This window comes from Acomys minous (assembly GCF_964271855.1).
Source record: "Acomys minous genome assembly, chromosome: 1".
In the NCBI taxonomy this organism is placed as follows: domain Eukaryota; kingdom Metazoa; phylum Chordata; class Mammalia; order Rodentia; family Muridae; genus Acomys; species Acomys minous.
Window position 1 is genome coordinate 49,910,447 of NC_140483.1, and position 20,547 is coordinate 49,930,993.

At 35.9% G+C, this 20,547-nt stretch overlaps 1 protein-coding gene across 5 annotated transcripts in view; it reads right to left on the minus strand.

Annotated features, from left to right (window-relative positions):
- Window positions 1-20,547, minus strand: part of KCNT2 (potassium sodium-activated channel subfamily T member 2) — a 332,217-nt gene that overhangs the window by 23,006 nt on the left and 288,664 nt on the right. For 2 of the 5 annotated variants that reach the window (XM_084794037.1, XM_084794035.1), the window contains 4 exons: window positions 12,348-12,449; window positions 9,423-9,506; window positions 8,240-8,368; window positions 4,366-4,386 (listed from right to left, as the gene is read on the minus strand). In XM_084794037.1, the coding sequence (XP_084650163.1) occupies window positions 4,366-4,386; window positions 8,240-8,368; window positions 9,423-9,506; window positions 12,348-12,449 (336 nt within the window). The remainder of the gene's footprint in view (window positions 1-4,365; window positions 4,387-8,239; window positions 8,369-9,422; window positions 9,507-12,347; window positions 12,450-20,547) is intronic. The other 3 variants (XM_084794038.1, XM_084794036.1, XR_014781450.1) reach the window with 2 other exon arrangements.

Consider the following 20,547-nt stretch of genomic DNA (forward strand, 5'->3'; position numbering starts at 1 on the left):
TTGCTTGAATTTCTTCTGTGTAATGATTTCCAGAGAAAACAGACTTGAGCATATGGATGACCACTTACAGTTTAAGTCTTGCAATCATACACTGATTGATAGTTAAGGGACTGGGGTAGGATTTGATGCTATTTCAAGCTGACCTAAAACAATGTTTGTGTTTGTGAATGTTGCTCTTTAGTCTCATGTCTCAGGCACTGTGAAATACATGTTTCTAAATTATGGATCAAACAGTATATATGTATTATCTAAGTAATAGTAAAAAGATCGCATTCAGCATTGTTGTGAAATCACCTATGAATAGAATATCATGATTTCACATATACAATGAAATAATTGTAGGCCATTTTCTAGTCTACACAACAAGCAAAAATTTTTTTTGTAAATGTCACTTTCCTAAAAGATGAAGGAATGAGAACAATTTGGACATTTGTTTTAGAAAACCAGGTAAAAAATTTAGAGACTACTTAATACAAATTTGGATTTTGTAAACCTTTTTTTCTCCTTTGAACATCATGTTTGAAAAGTAAATTTATACTGAGATGAACAATTAGAGTGGTGCTTCAGGAATTTTCTAGCTATATATGAAAAATGAACATGTATAAGATCTAAATAAAATGATAAAGTTAATATTCCATCACTTCATGCCGTAGACAAGCTAATTTCTCCTTTCTCCTCAAAAATCAAATATTCTTCAAATAACATAATCAGCATAAGAATTATTATCACTATACTATTTATACTTTTAGACCAAGATGTTTTTTTATCAATATGGGTAACAATATTTGTTTAATTAATTAATTAATTAATTTGTTAACTTACATCCTGATTGTAGCCCCCTCCCTCCATCCCTCACTCTTCCCCCATTTCCCCTCTTCTATTCCTCAGAAAAGGGAGCCCCCACACAAGCCACCTCAGCATACCATGTGCCATCAGAAATGAAAGCATCTTCTTCCCCTGTGGTCTGGTGAGGCAACACCTCCAGGGAAGTGACCAAAAAACTGGAAACAGAGCTTATGTCAGAGACAGCACCTGTTCCCTTTCCTAGAGCACCCATATGAAACCTGAGCTGCCCATTGGCTACATCTGTGTAAATGACTTAGGTCCAGTCCGTGCATGGTCCTTGATTCTTGAGCCTCCTCAAACCCCCGGGCCCTGGGTCCTGGTTATTGGGCTCTGTTGGTCTTCCTGTGGAGCTCCTGTCACCTCCCTTCTAGCCTTCCCCCAACTCTTCCACAAGTCTCCTTGAACTCCATACAATGCTTGGCTGCTGTGTAGAGCCTCTCAGGGGACAGCTATGCTAGGTTCCCGTCTGCAAGCACAATAGAGGATCATTAATATCTCCCGTAGGGTCAGGTTAGGCCAGTCATTGATTGGACATCCCTCAATCTTGGCTCTTTTTAACCATACACATTTTATAAGCAGGGTAAATTTTGGGTCGAAGTTTTGTGTGTGGTTTGGTATTCCCCTCCCTCCACTAGGAGTCCTCTCCAGTTGGAGGGTAGCCTCTTAAGTCTTCATGACCCCTGCTACTTGGATTCTCAGCTAGAGTCATCCCTAAATTCTCCCAGGAGACTTGTTATGTTTTATATTGCCTAAACTGTCCCAAGTGTCTATATATTTGATAGGTCACCATTAGTTGAAACTAAATTAGAAATGCATTCTTCACCAAATTTAGATTGCAAAGCACCTTAACAACTTTCTCAAACCAAATGATTCACTTTCATTTGAACAACCACAATATGTACAGACGTATCTGCCTTAGATATAAAATTTTTGTTATTTGTAAAATTTAACATACTATTGCATTTTGTATACTTTGCACAGGTTTATTAATATCCACAAAAGAAATTGTTAAATATACATATCTTTAGATTTCAATTTTCACTTAGACACAAACACTTTAAAAGTCAGGGAGAGCAGTTGGATTACTCATACCCTATATTTAAATAGTTCTAATGTTTAAAATCATGATCTTACCACTAGCTCTTTCACCTTGCCACATGGTTCTCATTATACATTTCTAGAAAAACAAGAGTCTACAACCTAATTCACTATGTCTAGCACCAAATTATGAGTAAATAACTCTGTATATGGAATTTATATATTATGCAGTGAGACAGGAACACTATCATCAGAACATATCCAGCACATGGAAAGAAGGAGACAAAATATAAATGTTTTATTATAATAAAATTTTATCCTAAAATGATGCTAATATCACTATATCAGTCTTCCAATCATGACCAAACCAAACACACACACACACACACACACACACACACACACACACACACATACACACACACACACACGCGCGCACACACATACATGCACACAGATGGGAGTGAAGAGAGTTCAATTCCCTTACCTTTTGCAGTACAACATATGAGGTTGTGGAAAGAAATCTGGTATGTGATACACACTCAAATATATACCTGTGCATAGAGGCACATGTACACACACACACACACACACACACATACACACTCACATTAAGAATCAAAGATATGAAACATACATTTATATACATACATACATACATTTAGAATAGCGGAAGGATAGCAGGCTACCAAGAAGAGACTTGATACCCTATGAGCATATACAGTGGGAGGAGGTTCCCCTCAGTCACAGTCATAAGGGAAGGGAGTAAGGGGAAAATGGGAGGGAGGAAGGAATGGGAGGGTACAAGGGAGGGAATAAAAATTGAGATGTAATATGAATAAATTAATAAACTATATTTTAAAAAATTATTTCCAGCAATATAGGGGTAACAGTTTCGGAACCTCAAGAAGCAATGAGTGTTCTCAGTTAATGTATATAAAAATATGAGCTTTTTAAAAACAGTTACATAGTTTGGATCATTTCTTATGTTGATTCTCAAAATTAAATGCTGTGCTCAAAACAGACTGTGGGAGAAGGGAATAATTACCTACAACAGTAGAATTGAAGTATAAAATAGAGGCACTCTGGTATCTGAAGCTGGTCAGTCTTTAGTTCAGTCTTGACACATCCTGAAGTTTGAATCTTGGTCAAGGTACCTTGTGTCAAATCTCAGTAATAATATTGTTTTTTTTGAATTCTGGCTTATTCCACTTAGCATAAAATGCCAAGGTTTACTCCTATCATTTTCTTACCATTAAAAATGGCAAAATTTCAATAATGGGTAAATTTGTGCTATTATGAATAAGAAATGGAGAAGTTGGGTTGGAGAAATGGCCGAGGATTAATTCCCAACATCCACTTGGTGCCTCACAACCATCCATACTTAATTACAGGTCTAAGGATTTGGCACTCTCTTCTGACCTCTATGTACACTAGGCACACATATGCAACATAAAATGTGCAGGCAAAGCTCTTATGTATATAAAATAAATGAAGCTGAAAGTAAGAAAGAGAAAAAGAAAGAAAAAAGGAAGGAGAGGGAGAGGGAGAGAGAGGGAACTGGAAAGTGTTTGTCAAAGGCACAAACTTTTCCTTGTCAAATTAGTAAATTCTGGATGTGTTGTATAAGGCACTGTGAATACAGTTAATATTAATGTATTAGGTATTTGAAGTTACCAGAAAGAGATTTAAGAGGAACATCCTTAGTTCACTATTATACATCTCATAAAGTACAGCAGCTCCTGAGGTCCATCTGCCTGGAGTCTACTTCTAGGCCTCCACCCACAGATACCCTAGAGAGGAGATCAGAGCTCTCCAGGCACAAGTGAAGATCCACTTAGTCCTTAGCAGTTGAAAATCCAAACTATGACTAGTTTTCAGGAGGCTTAAAAACAGTAACATTTTGAAATATCCTCCATTGTAAATGTTAATAATACAAAATGATAAAAATGAATATAAATTAGAATGTAATTATTAAAATGTTAAGCTTCAGAAGGAGTAACTAGTTGATTAATGCATGTTTTTATTCTTAATGTCTTTTCAGAGCTTCAGCTTGTATCTTAGGTTCCACCTTCTAGGACTGAATTTTGAATAGATGCCTGTTAATTACAAGCCACAGTCCTGTCAGTACAAATTATGCATTTAAGAAACTACACAATAGAGGAGTTTGTGACTACTGTGGCCTATGGTCATTAGTTCCTCAATGTTTGCTATAGTATTTATACAACTATGTACTGAAATTCTGAGATAGTGCCTAAGGTGGATTAATAAATGCAGTACAAAGACAAATGGTAACATTTTCCAATCTTTTCATGGAAAATAAAAATACACTAACTTGGGAAGAAAGTATGAATGAACCTTTCAGAATGTTATACTTAGTAAGTACAATTCTGAATTTAGTCTTTCATAGTCAATTTCTTTAATAGGCCTGATTTTTGCATAATATACCACTGAGGAATGAGACAAACAGAAGATACTTACTTGAGATGCTATTTCTCGAGACTGACATAAAGGAGAGAAAAAGAAATACACAAAATACAGTTTAGACAATGACTGAACAATACATAATGAAACACCAAAAAGGACAACATATAACATATAACCACATTACACTTATAACACAATCATGTGTTTATTTTTTTGTAAGGCATTTGATCAAAGTCAGTTTAAGAAGTCAGTTGTGATTTTTAATGTGTACCAAGGATTCCTTATCCTCAGACTGCTTTTTGTTTTATTAAAATCGGATAAATATAATACTAAAAATTATTTTGTCACTCCATGAAAAAAATAGTATTTTAAATAATTGTTTACATTAAAGAGTTACTATTGGTAATGATACACACAACAGTAGTCTGAACTAAAATTCAGGATCATTAAGGTTAAGTATAATCTGTGTAGATGCAAAAGATATGGATTGGTATTTTTTACTAACATATTTTTTATGCTGATAAAGTTGTTATTTACTAAAGTCACAAATTGCCTTGCTTAATAATTGCTTATATATGCACATATGAATAACGTATTCAATGGAAGCCTCTTTGAGGGATCCCTGTTCTTGTTCTTGTCTGGTGTTTCCTATGAACTGCTTGGTGCTCTGCATACCAAGCAATTGTAATTCTAATCAGCTCTACATGGTAGGAGACCGCTGAAGCTTTTACAACCACGGCAGGAGACTGTTAGCTATCTCAGCAAGATCATAATGAATCCATCAGTTATAAAACTGAATGAAACTTCTATCTCCTGAAACCTGGAACCTTTCTTAGGTTTTAGTCAGAGAAAAACTACCATTTAGACCTGGACAACTTACTTGAATTTCCTTGCTTGTTTTCATTTTTATTTATTTTATTTTTAAGCCACCTGACATTGGAGAAAAATGGTGGTAGGTTTCATTTCATTAGGCCTATTTATTTTTTATTTGTGCATATTAGAGAGAAGCATTGCTTTTTAAAAAGATTATTTTTTATTATATATACAGTGTTCTGCCTGGATGTAACACCTGTATGCCAGAAGAGGATACCAAATCTCATTATAGATGGTTATGAACCATCATGTGGTTGCTGGGAATTGAACTCATGACCTTTGGAAGAGCAGCTATTGCTCTTAACCTCTGGGCCATCTCTCAAGCACAAGTATTGCTTTTTTTTATTCACATAAACTCAATGCCTTAACTGAGTTCCTTCACTATAATGATGTTCCTGAAAACTGTGAAACTTTGATTGATTGTTAATACTGTCCATCAGTCATATTCACATAATCTCCTAATGAAGAATGAGAGGAAATATACTCACTTTTAAATTGGGTCCAGGAATAGAAATTTCAGTTTTCTAAGATGGACTTGTACTCTTTCACGTATTAGACTTTCATGTTAGGAAAGAGTATTCACACTCAGCAGCAGAAGGTGGTACATTGCATGTTTCATACACAATAACATTAATTTGGTTCAATACATTGTCAGGGAAATGTTTAATACTCTCCCTTTATCCTTGTGTCTCGTTTTATCTACAGTACTCAAATATAGTAAGTAAGTAAAATGCATCAAGTGATAAATTAAAAATAGGAAAACAGGAAGCATTATTTTAGATCAGTTTTCTTTTATCATGACAATAACATGCTGTTTTAAAAAACATATAAATAATCTGGGGGCTTGGAAATTAAAAGTATTTCTATGAGGGCTTTACTTGTGATCGGTAGAATTGACTAAAATGTAATTAACTGCTCTTTGACAACAACAGAGACATTCAGTTATACTTTCTGTATTTCTACATGTCATTCGTCACACAACAAAGACTTTTTCAGTAATTCAAAATGGTTTACATGAATATGGATGGCTTGACCAAAGAAAACAATTGTTACATTTAAGTTCATAAAACCTCTATAAAGGGAAGATTACATCAAAAGTCTATAGAAAGGCATTTTGTAATTACCATGACCAATTAAGAAATATTTGCATTAAACTGAACGTTTAGTTCAGCTTTTACAAAGTATGTGAAATTGTAAGCCACACGACAATGGGATTTAGGAATAGGATTTGTTGGCAGCTATTAGGTCATTAAAGGTCTAATGATCCCAGGATGGCTTGATTCTTATGTCCTCATGAGAAGATGCATCGCTCAAATTGCCAAGAATCACAAACAGACACTCGCCAGAAAAGAAACCTACTGCTGTCTACATTTCAGGCTTCCCAGTCCTTACAAATGTCTGAACAAAATTTTTACTAAAACAGATCTCCTCTTACTATTTCTATTATGTATATGAATGTGTGTCTCTGTGTGTGTATATGCAAAGAAATATATGACCCTCCTCTGGAAGAGCAGTATGTACTCTTTTTCTACAGAGTCACCTTTAAGTCCATTAAAATTTCCATTGAATGCATATTATGCTTCTATGGAAACACTGTCAAGCTGAGAGAATGTTAAGCTACATATGGAAAGTGCTTAGTTTTAGTTTTTTTTAAACTGTATAATAAAATAATATTAGTATCATATCTAATCTTAAAAACTTCAGCCATATTTGAAAACTACTTCAGGTACTTAACTTTCTTGTATGCCTTCTCCAGTCAACTATTGTTGTTGAATGCTTTATTTGAAAGTGTTCTCTCTGAAGTGAATCTAAGAGTATATGTTTAAGGAAAAACTTAAATTCAGCTGTAGAGATGGCAGTAGAGATGTTCTTCATGTCTGAGGAACAACAATGAAGTCACTCACAACATCTCAGAAAACCTGAGTAACATCTGGATGTTTAGAGTACCCATATATGTAAGTGTATAATTACAACTGAACAGAAAAACAAAACTCTATCCTATTAGCTGTGTGCTGACAATAAAACTGTTCTGCACGAAGCATGAATTTTTTTTTATTTGTATCATAAATCTTTTCAATGACTAGAGAGCTAAAATGAATAGTATTGATCTGGGCTCTGTGCTTGAAGGGATTTTGCATAAGAGGAAAAGATACAGCTGGCCAGAATGTTGGTGTGCTTTATCATAACTTTGGATAATTTGAAAAGAAGTACTTCAAGGATACAAAGTAAACTGTTATATTAAAAACATTGTGTAAATATTAGTAGGATAATGTATTTATCTTAGAGATTTATGTCATAAAATAATCTAATTTAAGGAGTTGGATTCTCCTAGTGTATAAAAATCACCTGAAACCACAATATGTGATAAACTTAAAATACAAATGTATTCTCAGTTGCAGGTAGTCATCAAAATCCATCTTTCTAAATTAAGAGGTCAAGTTTCTGATAAAATTATCTTTTTTCCTCAAAAATCAGCCATCATTTCTGGACTTTTCTTACAGAGTTACATTAATTTTCCTTTTTTCCCATTAATTAATTAATTAACTTTACATCCTCATTAGAACTTCCCTCCCACTCCTCCTCATAGCTCCTCTCCCTCTCCTCCCTCCCCCACCTATGCCTCCTCCCTTAGTGTAGAGACAGAGAACATGAATTTTAATGCTTAATGACATTTCCTGCTTTACTTCCTTCCAAATGCAAATATGTGAAGTTGGAAATAAATTAGAAACATAGATGATTTTTATCGTAGAACCTCAGGGTAATTTATAATTGTTCTGATGTTTTTAAATGTTCTAGAATTGGCTAATCTTGGATGTAGAAAAAGAGAGTGGGACCCAATATCCACAGTGCAGAAAAAGGCCCCATCTAACAATATATTTTAAAATAGTTGCGATTTCAGCTACTGAAATCTATGAAATCTACTGAAATACTATGCATTTATATATAACTCCTTTCACTTTCTATTGCATTTGTGTTACATCAGTTTCCATGTTTGTGAATGACTATATTCATTAGAGTATATAAAACAGCAAAAATGGCTTTCATAGCTCCAAACCTCAGATGTAGTCAGTTTCTGAGACTCTGTTCTGTATATCCCAATGGGAACATCTCCAGTAGAAGAACACAACTTCTGGTAGAGTCTGGCATATGTTCGGATCCACAAGTCATCTTCAGTGATTTTCATCTATAATGCATATGAGTGAATCACACAATCAATATTTAAAAATGAAAAAACCCAGTGGTTGTTTTTCTTTTCTTAAAACCCGAGACAATACATATTTTAAATTCCCAAAGTAGTATTTCATAAAAGCTTGCTCATGTATAAGGTTTATTTATTTTACTCCATCTCAGCTTATCCTGAGCACTCATCCAAAGATAAAGTTATGTATTCCGTCTGGACCAATATGTCAGCATACTGGTCCAATAAAAGTAGGCAACACAACACTGGTAGGGACCATGGATGTATCACAAACCGTGAAAACCCTCAAGATGATGTAATGACACAATTAATAGTGATATTTCCTGAACAGAATTTTCTAAAGAAAATAAAAGTAAGGTGTGGAACATAGTCCAATAATAAAGTCCTATTCCACATGGTTCCTACATGTATAGAAGGAAATTTGTGGTAGAAGGAGCACAGGGTTTCCGCCTGAAACCAGGACTCTCTTTCCTCACTATTGCTTGTACATCCGAACCATTAGCAATCGATTGTATTCTACTCATTAAACCTTTGTATAAAGGAGCAGGATTGAACAAGGATACAATGCCAAGGACCTGCTTTCATTGGCATGTTAAAGGCCTAGAGTGGAGGATTTCTTGGTTATAGGAATATGAAGAAAGTCTGGATAATGTAACAAGATCCCATCTGAGAAAAACATGGAGTTCAATTCCAGAATTACTCTTCTCATGGACAGTGTAGCATTCAACTCTTGGACCTGGCATTGCCAAAACTAGTCACTAAAACAATGTCAGCAATGAGAGTTTTACTTGGTTTTATATAGCAAGGTTTTTTTTTTTTATGATACTAATTTAAATGCTTGGACCCCCCCCCCAAAAGCATATAATAGTTCTAAGGTCAAAGGATTTTTAATGAATTAATTAAAAAACTTTCAGATTAACTCCTTGGATACACATGAGGACACAAATGTGATTATAGACAAGTCACCAAAAGCACATTGTAGGTGGATCTTCAAACCTTCTGTCAGAACTCTCTTCTCTTCCAGACATGATTAACTTACAGAACAAAGAAACCCCGATCCTGGTATGGTGTCCAGTCCCAACAGAAGTCTGGTGATAGAAATCATATAATCTTTCACAAATGACTGCAATATAAGCAAAATATGTATACATTATGTGTGTGAGATACATAGAATACTGAGGAGTCTGAGCACATAAATATTTCTGGAAAATTATTTCTATCAGTGAAGTAAGCCTATATAAAGTGAGATAAATTATATCTCAATTTTTAGAACAGCATGTATAGTTAAGATGATGAAAAATATATGAGATACTTATTATTTAGACATAATATGTATGCTGACATTGGCTGATAGGCATGATACTAACATTTTATATGGTTTTAAAAAACCCAGATGTCTCTAAACTGAATAAAATAGTCAAAATAATAATTTTTAAAATAAATGTAAAAGTATTTCAACCAGTCTTTTCCCTAAGATTACTGTGCCCAATAGTAAAATATTCTAATTTTTTTAGACTTCCTTTACTATTTCTTATTACATATAGTTTCCCCAAACTACTTTATGTTAAAATAGAATCTCCTTAAAATAGGAATTGTCATTATTTTCTCAAAATAACAGTGTGTATCGCTGTATTATAAGAAAATAAACTATAATACTACTAAAATTGCACAGATAGTATCATCAAAAGGCATCTGTAGGAGTGATGACTTGTCTAACACGCAAAAGGGCCTGGGGCCAATCCCAGCATAAACAGAAGATAAAATTCTCAACAGTTCAGAAGTAATTATAACCATCCCAAACTCCAGAAGGATAGAAAGTATTTTCTAGAATTCTCATCTATACACGTACCCAGATAGTCAGATGCAGTATATATTGGATTGAAACACAAAATATATTGCAAAGTCTGGTATATACCTAATCTTAAAATATTATATTTATTTACTTATCCACGCATTGTTGTGTGTATGTGTGTACATGTGCCACAGAGTGTGCGTGGACATCGGAGAACAACTTAGGTAAATGGATTTCTTTTTTCTAACCTGTGGGTCTCTGCGATCAAACTCAGATCTTTAGGCTTATGCATGGGTGCCTTACTTTTGAATTCTAATTGAGCCTTCTGCAGAAGTTTCATTGCACAACTAAATTCTGTGTCTACTGATAACATGGAACAAAAATAAAACCAAAGAAGACTTAAAAAATGTGTCCCTACTTGAGTAGGATCATTCTATAATGAGAACACAAGGCTGTAGCTTCAGAATAGTAGCGGAGCACTTCTTTGTGAACGGTATGAACTCTCTGCTTTGTTGCCTGATCTTCAAGCATACAAAAGCAAGCAAGCAAGAAAGCAAGCAAGTAAGCAAGAAAGAAAGAAGAAAGGAAGGAAGAGAAAGAAAGAAAAAGGAACAAAAACTAGGTTGCAGTTTTCAAGAGATAAGTACATGCTTACTTGTGGAGCATGGGTGCAGGCCACACCACCTGGCTTACACAAATAACTATCTGGGAACATCATCACTAAGCAAGAATACTGCTTCATCGTTTGTTATGTCACCTCTCCAGATAAGCAAGTGGCCCCAGACACCCATAAGGACACACTGGGGTACTTAATCCAGAGACAAGCAGAAAATGTCCGAGGATATTGGGATTAGTTTGGCTAGGAAGGTAGTTGAGGGAAGCGCAGTGAGTGAATATATGTTCAAAAGCTATATGGACAGTAAAATGTGAAGGTGCTTAATATGAAACTAATGTTACGAAGCAAAACTCTATGAATATATTTCCTTCTAAATGGAAATGTCTCATAAATGTATGAGTAATTGGAGACCCAGAAACATTATTAATATGTAGCTGTAGTCAGAAACAAACAAACAAAAGCATACTATGATCAATTTGTGTAAAATATATGTATTTTTGGATTGCTGCATATTACTATACAGAACAGAAACAGCAATGGTGCCTTGGCCTTTAGGGACTAGGTAAATTGTCCCGGGTTGGAAAATGTTCCTTGCATTTATAGAAAGTGAACAAAAATTATCAGTTGCTTAAATATCTTCATTTTAGAATCCTGAGCATTTGCTGTTTTTGTTTAAAATCTGAATAAAAGAAGCACTCTAAGCCAAGCTACCTTTGGATTTTTATCATTTTTCTTTTTAAAAAAATCAAAGAGTTCAGAGATATACTTGGAATAATAACAAAGTCCATTAACAACCTGCATAAGAAACTTGCATCCAGGAATACAAGACATAATTTCCATAAGCAAAATTACCTTTTATTATTGTCATTGCTATTATTGAAGAGAGGGAGGAAGAAAAAGAGACAGGGGGTCAGACAGACAAAGACAGAGACAGAGCTAGCGAGAGCTCACAGGTGCACAATGCCCTGTGACAAACAGGACACATTTTGGAAGTTAGCTCTACTCTATTCTCAGTTCTGAGGAGGTAACTCAGGTCTTCAAATGTGTGTGTGTGTGTGTGTGTGTGTGTGTGTGTGTGTGTGTGTGTGTGTGTATGTGTGTGTATACATCTACGTAATATATTTTTACTTCTTTAATCTTTTTAAAAATTACTTCTTTCATTATTGAGATAATATAACTGCATCTTTATTCCTTCACTTTCTTTTCCTCAAACCTTCCCAAACACCCCTCCTTGCTCTCTTTGAAGTTTATAGTTGTCATATGCATATACGCCTATGGATACAACTATATATTGCTTTATATAACTTGCTCAGTCTACACATACTATTACTTGTATGTATGTCTTCAGGTCTGAGTATTGGTACCAGGTTATATTTAAAAAATATTTTTTGGATGAGATGCTTCATGTCAGCACTTATGTGATTAAATACATGGAAAAGTGCTGAACTGTTTCAAATCAACTTTTAAGTTAAAAGTTGAAACCATCACTCCCACTTATTATTAAAATCTGGGTGAATATGAAATAATGATTTCAGAGGAAGAAAAAGATCGCATACCTGATATAGAAGCGTGTCCAACATACTGATGCTGAATACTCTCCCTGCAGCAAAAGGCAGCCGAAACATGAAGGCCAGGTTAGAACCTCGCTCTCGCTCTTTCTGTTCAGAATCAGAGAGAGAGAAGCTGTGAGCATATATGTTTTATGCACTGTTGTGTGACAAAATTTTCTCTGCCAATATGAAAAAAGATATTTGTATTCAATTTTTAATGATAAATGTGTCCCACCTTCATTTAGAATTGATTTTGTATATGTTCTCGTGAGTGTATGTGCGTGTGTGCTCTTAAAAATAAAATGTAAAGTATCTCTTTAATCTTCATTCACAAACTTTCTGAATCTATTCGAACGTCTCATAATCAGAATGTTAGCCTCTTCATATGGAAACATTTGTTCTTGCTACAATAGAGGTCATAACAAAACAAACAAAATAAAATCAGTTGAATTAAACTTAAGCAATGGCTAAAGTTACACGGTGTATCACAATACTAAGATTTTCTTTTTAATATCGTCATACATGAGAGAAACTTTATTCATGTGATATAGACTGGGCTGGGCTGGGCTGGAATTCTCATGCTGCTCCAGATCGATGTGTTGTCCTAACTGCCAAGGTTATCGCCTAGCAGGGCTGAGTTCTGAGGAACTAGTTTCGTCATACCACAGAGGCCGAGTTCTCCCGAAAGGGATCAGTGCCCTGAGAGCCAAAACCCTTCTACCCTGTGCCAGCTCTGAAGTAAAATGTGATTTCACCATTCACACCAGCAGTAAGCACCTTAGCCTGGGACTTTTTAGCCTCTACAACTGACAGAAAGAAACACGAGTCTGTGCTTTCCAGGCTATGGTGCATGGGAGTAGCAGCCCTAATAAAATGAATATGTATATCGCACCCCATCTATCTCACTTTCTCTCGGACACATACATACTCACAGAGAAGCCCCTTTACATGCCCAAAAGGAAGTATATATACATGTCTAGTACGGTGCACAGTAATTTCTTTAAACATAATTCTATTGTTTGGATGCAGTGGAACAGACTCGGGAGGCTGAGGCAGGAGAAGCGTAAGTTTGAGACCATCCTGTTTTACCGAAGCCCTGGCCTCAAAACAAAACCAACCTCTATTGTCTCCTTCTTAGCATACAGAAAAGAAGAGAGGAAATGTTACATGTATTAGCGATTGAAAGAGGCATCATGGACTCTGGTGCCCACTTGTGGATAGATCACTTCCCCCTACTGAGGCGGCCTTGCCAGGCCACAGAGGAAAAGGAGACAGACAGCGCAGATGAGACTCCAGAGGCTGAGGTTAGATGTTAGGGGAGGAAGGCACACCTTTCTGAGGACTAGTGGAGGGGAAGCGGGATGAGGAAGGGAAGGTAAGACAGGGAGGCAATAAAGGAGGGGACTACAATAGGGATGTAAAGTGAACCAATTAAAAAATAAAATAAAAATGTTTTAAAGAGAGATGAAGGTAACTTTGTAGTTACCAGAACCTAACTTCAAAAACACTGTATCTTTACCACAAGCTTTACTGGGACAGACTGAAACAGCTATGCAAATAAGAAGTCTACTCTTGGTAACCTGCTATCTATGAGCATATACAGGGGGAGAAAATCCCCCTCAGAAACAGTCATAGGGGAGGGGAATAAGGAGAAAATGGGAGGGAGGGAAGAATGGGAGGATACAAGGGATGGATTGGGATGTAACAAGAATAAATTAATAAATTTTTTTTTAAAAAAAGAAGTCTACTTTCTGAAGACACTGAAATAAAGCCCCATTTTCATGTAACAAATCATGTGGCTTTCAAAGAGAAAGAGAGCATTATGTCTGCCTTTTTAGGGAATGAGTGGGAGTCTATTCTGAATGGTCATGATTACAAAAAGAAAAATACAAGGATGCCCAGAAATGAACCTATAGTTATGGGATGTAAATTGCTATAAACACTACGGGAATCAGTATCGTGGTTTCTCATATGGTGACTACGTAACCCACCTAAGATCCTTACATTCCATTCCTCATACACAAATGACTCGAAGTGCACACCCCAGAGAGATATTTGCACCTCTGTGTTTATAGTTTTGCTGTTCACAATAAGAACAGACACATTTCGAGACTGTCTTCAAAAGGTGGATGGATAGAGAACATGATTCCAGCCCTGATTTTTTCATACTTCCTCACTTATGCATGTGAGAGCCTGGGCTGGGCTGGAATTCTCATGTTGCCGCGGATCAATATGTTGTCCTAACTGCCAAGGTTATCGCCTAGCAGGGCTGAGTTCTGAGGAACTAGTTTCATCATATCACAGAGGCCAAGTTCTCCCGAAAGGGATCAGTGCCCTAAGAGCCAAAATCCTTCTACCCTGTGCCAGCTCTGAAGTAATATGTGACTTCTCCACTCAAATCAGCAGAAAGCACCTTAGCCTGGGCCACCCTTTCCTTTACAACTGAGAGAAACACATGTCAGTAAATAATTGATCTTGAAATTTTAACTTTTATGTTGGATTTCTAATCAAAGTTCCTGTTCTTACTTTTATATATAACTTAAATCCATTCATGAGTTTTAACCTGAATATCATTCTGTGAGCCTACCTCATGAACTCTGCCACACAGGATACCCATCTAACTAGTAAATCCTAATCAATGATGCCTAATTTATCAATGAAAGAATGTCATGACTCCATCCCTAACCTGTATACTTAACCAGTTTCCAAATTCTACCACTAGTAGGGTGTTCTTTTATTTCTTCTGCTTAATTCTACTGCTTTAACACTCAAACCTGATATTTTCCTAACCACAAATCTTTGTTACCCAAGACAGGCTCACTGCTAATTAATTTCTTCCTTCCTGGCAATTGAGTTCCTGTTTATAAATTGAGTCCATTGACCCTATAATTAGACTTTTCTATATCTGCCTGGAGAATAGAGAACCAGAAACTCTGTGACTAAGAAAAAAAGTTTCTTATTTACAGAACAGAAATGCTTTAATCTTTGGAATGTGTTATCAAAGCAACTTAAATCTCCCACCAGCTTAGTGGGTCATGTGGATGCTCCCAGATACATCATGATTTCTTCACATAGATTAATCCTTCTAAACCCAAGGAATTTCCTCTAAGTTTATTTTTAAAATATTCAATAGCTAAAAATACCTACTTTCACATGATTGTCCAGTTTGACCACATTATTTAAAATGCTCCCCCAAATTTTAAGATTGGTGGAGATTACCATCTATTTAAAAATTACTAGCTGGTAGTGTACCATAGCATGGCTTGGTGATTGACAGAAACATTTATCAGAGACACATGATGCTCCTGAGTTATTGCATGACCTGGAAGATTATACTTAATGTCCCTGCTCCTGTTTCCTTAGGGTGAAATGGGATTGTATTGGCATCTATATCTCATTGTGATTGCAATTAATAAAATGGCTGTAATATTATATATAGTAATCACTTAGAAATATTATACTATATCACCATTAATTCTTTTAATATGTTAAATTATTTATCTGCCTGGAGAATTAATACCTTCCATATTATAATATGCCTTCCTGTGGTTATATGGGTTTTTTTTTGTTATTGTAACACAACTATTACTTTCCCACAGAGGCCTTTCTGTCACTTTAGAACAGGCCTGCCCCAATTGCTTTTAAAAATGACATTTTAAAAATGACTACTTGAATTTCACAGCTGAAATCTATAATTCCTTACTTCTTTTTTCAACGTTGTTTATTGATTTTATGCCTCCATTAGACTCCTTGTTCCACGAGAGTATCCACCACACATTTGCTCCCTGCTACTTACCATCATGTCAGAAACAACATGTGGCCCACAAATGGGCAATCAAAGCTATTTGAGCACATGAATTGTTCTGCTTTTAGTAACTGCATATATCAAAATTTTACTGAAGATATTAACACTTGTGATGATCATATGTTAGAACTAAGGAGTTTTGGAACATGAGGGATACGGGATATGTAATACTTTGCTTGTCCAATTGGAGTTACTTAAAAAATGCCAGAAAATGTGATGGAACGTATTGTTAACTTCTATTTTTCAATGTAACCTTTCTTTAGCATTGTTTATTTTATAAGACATACTAATTATTTATTCTATTTATACTATTGCTTCTAGCACAAGCAGACATTGCAATACTCTTAGAAACATAACTATGGTACATGAACCACCTTTCCTTGGAGTAGCTCCAGACCTGTGACCTTCAAACCTTCTTTCCTTGAGAGACATCTTTGACTGGTAAAACATAATGAGCACTCCTCATCAAAGAAGCTTTCTTACAGTGAGTGGAGGCCATCACCGTAAGCCACAACCAGAGATCAATGGATAGTGGTGATACCAACCCTTACAGACATATTCACATCAGAGCCCTCCCAGCTCTGGCTCTGGGAACATCATGAAAGCACTGGAGGGATAATTGTAAGAGCCAGAATACCAGGATGTCTGCTGTGAAACTGTCTCTATTGTAAATGTCAGTATAAACAAGACCAGATCAATGGCAATATCGATAGACATGCTAATGTGGCAGGAGGAAAATTTCATGGGACCTCAACTCCAGACAAAGAGCTAAAGTTCAAACAATTGTTGAAAGGGGAAGAATTACCTGTGCCTTGTCATCCAATACAGAGTGGTTACCCAATACAGCTTGAAATCATATAAACACAAAAAATGAACTTAGCCGGTTGTCTTTATATATTTGCACATACTATGCATACATATATTGTATGTATATATGTATATAACAATAATAATAACAGTATAAAGGACAGTCAGTTTTAGAGTGGGCAATGGCATGGACAAGAACATGAAAGAGGATCCAGAAGGAGCCAGAGGGAGAAAAGTAAAGGGGCAAACTAATCTAATTTTATTTTAATTAAAATGTTTAAAAATCAAATGAAAAAAAAAACAAAAACAAAAATATAGTCATAGAAATGGGGAAACAGCTCAGGAGAGTGCTTGCCTATCCCACACAATACCTTCATTGTCATCCCACATTAAACAGGAAGTTTTCCATCCAAGCAAAATTCTGTACCCAGGTGAAACTTCATTGGTAACCTTTTTTTGACAAGCACTTATCTAAAGTACTTAAACTCACTTAAACTATGTGTGATGCATAAATTATTGCTTAAATATTTAAGGTGATTTAATGTATTAGCTCATACTTATCTTTAGAGTAGATTTATGATCACATACAAATGCTTTTCTTGGAAGAAGAATTTTAATTCTGGCAGATATTTTGTTTGTTCTGTGGCCATCCAATACCATATGGAATGAGATGACAAATTTTGGGGGAGTAGTAGAACAGTGTGGGAGGCAAAGCAAATCAGGAACAATTTGGAACAAATTATTGGCTTCTGTTGAAACCTTTCTTAAATTCAATGCTTCTATGTGCCTTCATTTCCCCTCTGTCATGTGACAGCAGAGTCCCTACCTATGCCTAATAGCTTTGCTTAACATTTCCCTACACAATGCCTCTTAAAGTATTCCATTCTGCAACTCTAGTAATCTCCCTGATGTTTAACATAGCATTTCATTCTAGATGGCTCTTTCAGTTTCACACATTAGTTTCTTCAAACTGTCCTCTTAGCAGACACTCTTCTTTGATGTTCAAAATAAATCTGTTGGCTACACTCTGTCTCCTTACAACTCTCTCTCTCTCTCTTTTTTTTTTTTTAACATTATGCTTCTTTGGTTCAAGAAATAATTCAGCAAATAAAAGCACCTTCCATAAACCTGAAAACCCAAGTTTAATCCTTGAGATACCAAGTGTGTAAGAAGAGAACTGACTAACCAAGGTATCCTGTGACTTCCACTCATAAAAAGTGCCTGTGCATACACATCAATAACCAAAATTTAGATGTATATACACATACACACACAAATACTTTTTCCATTCACATACTACCACCTATTAATACCTACTACCATATTGATATTCTTTAAAATAATCAAATACATCATTTACTTTACTAAAGTTATTTCTTGCTCAGAATTCTAGCTTCGTTATCATAACCATTCTGCCAGACCTTCATTATCTCTTCTCCAGATAACTGAAACTACTTATAATACGTCTCCTTTACTCCACAGTGCTACCTTTTAATAAGTACAGAACTGTCACATCAATTTTATGAAATCATAAATCCGGGAGTCATTTTCCCCATGTCCTTAGACATGATACAGCTCTTTGTCTGATACATAGAAAATTCAAAGGCTAGAGATAAGGCCATCAGTGTCTGCTGCACTAGCACTTTTCAGTGAGAACTTAGGAGTCAAGTAGTTATCTGGTTAACCCCTGACAATCCATCCTTTGTATGGTTTCCAGAACACTGTGGATAAGCCTCCTCTCTTACAGAACTCGTTGCTTTCCACAGCCTCCCATGAGCTCTCCTTGTTGTCTACACTATCTCTAACGGTCTCTCACTCTGAAAGGCCTTCACAGGGATGCTACACTGTTAAGTGTGGACAGTTTAGCATTCATCATTTCCTGCCTTTGTGTATTCAACTCTTTTGAGGGAATAATGTGCAGCAATCTGCCCTACTGCTTTTAAACATTTCAGCAGGTAAAGTCCTGAACAATTGGTTCAATCCAAATTACACACACACACACACACACACACACACACACATATATATATATATCAATTTCCCCTAGACAAAAAAGTATAGATTAATTCAGAAACTGTATTTTATTTGTGCTTTTTTACTGTATAGAAAAAGCAATATTAGTTGACAAAAATCCAACATATATATTTTATATACACCTGTCTTGAGAAACTAATAACCACATGGCTAGAAGTTACATGTACAAGGGAATTAATACAACTATAAGATACAGAGAAGTCACATTTTGATTACATGAATTTATAGAAGCTAACTAGGTTTTCAACATTTAATGAAAAATCAGTTGCCTATTTATTGCAAGAGTGGGGCATTATAGGTCAGGAATTAGTCAAGACTAATAGCATTTGATCTCTTCTAGATTTCTTTTCTTACATATGATTCACAGTAGAATGAGACTGACCTGAACAACAAATCTAATTTTTCACATCAGAAGGCAAAACAGGAAGTTAGAATAACTATCAGCTCACTTTCATACATATGACTTGTATAAATAAAAATTATATCACACAACTTACTTTTAAAAGCAACATGTATTTAAATAGTGCATATCAAACTATGTGGAGAAAGAGCACTTATAATAAAGTACCCATTTCATGGCTTAGGATAAAATTTCTAGAACTAAAAAACACTTATCAGACAACTCTTGTGAGTTTGGACTAAAACAGATCTCTGGAATGCATTGGCAGATCTGCAGGAAGACATGTGACATAAACCTGTATTAGTGGAGATGGTGTTATGGGTGAAAGATAGAAAAAAAATGAGCTTACCAATGAAATGATTACTAATGATATTCTCCTGTACACACAGATGGGTGCCTGACCCGGTTGTCGTCAGAGAGGCATTGTCCAACAAATGAGAGGAACAGATGCAGAAACGCACAGCCAAACATTAGACAAAACCAGGGGAAGACTGAAGAAGAGGGGGAGTAAAGATACTAGGGCCAGAGGGGTTAAGGACATCATGAGAGCATGACCCACAGAATCAATTAAGCAGGGATCATAAGGGAATCACAGATATTGAACGACAATCATGTATCCAGAATGGGTCTAGGTTAAGCCCTCTGCACGTAGGTTACGGTTGGGTGGAAAATGGATGGAATTAGAAAAGAATCACTCTGAGTTAGCCCAGAACAAGAAAAAGAAGCATGGTATGTACTCACTTATAAATGGACATTAGCTGTAAAGTAAAGGACATTAATGTTACAGTCCACATACTAAGATAGGCTAAGTAACAAAAAGGGCTCATGGTGGGAACACATGGACCTTCATGGGAAGGGGAAATAGAATAGATGTTGTGAGCAGACTAGGGGTAAGTGGAGATAGGAACAGGTGTGTGGGCGTTGGCAGTAGAGAGTAGTGGGGCAGATGACTGGAAATGGGAGGAATTTGGGGAGGCCAAAGTAGAGACTAGGTGCAATAAAACTCCCAGGAATCCTGGAGGATGACCCTAGCTAAGACTTCCAGGATGGGAGATATGGAGCTTGAATGGTTGGTCTGTTCCTATCAGGCAAAGCTTCCAGCGGAGAGACTGGGACACTGACCCAGTCACAAAACCTTCGACCTATAATTTGTCCTGTCT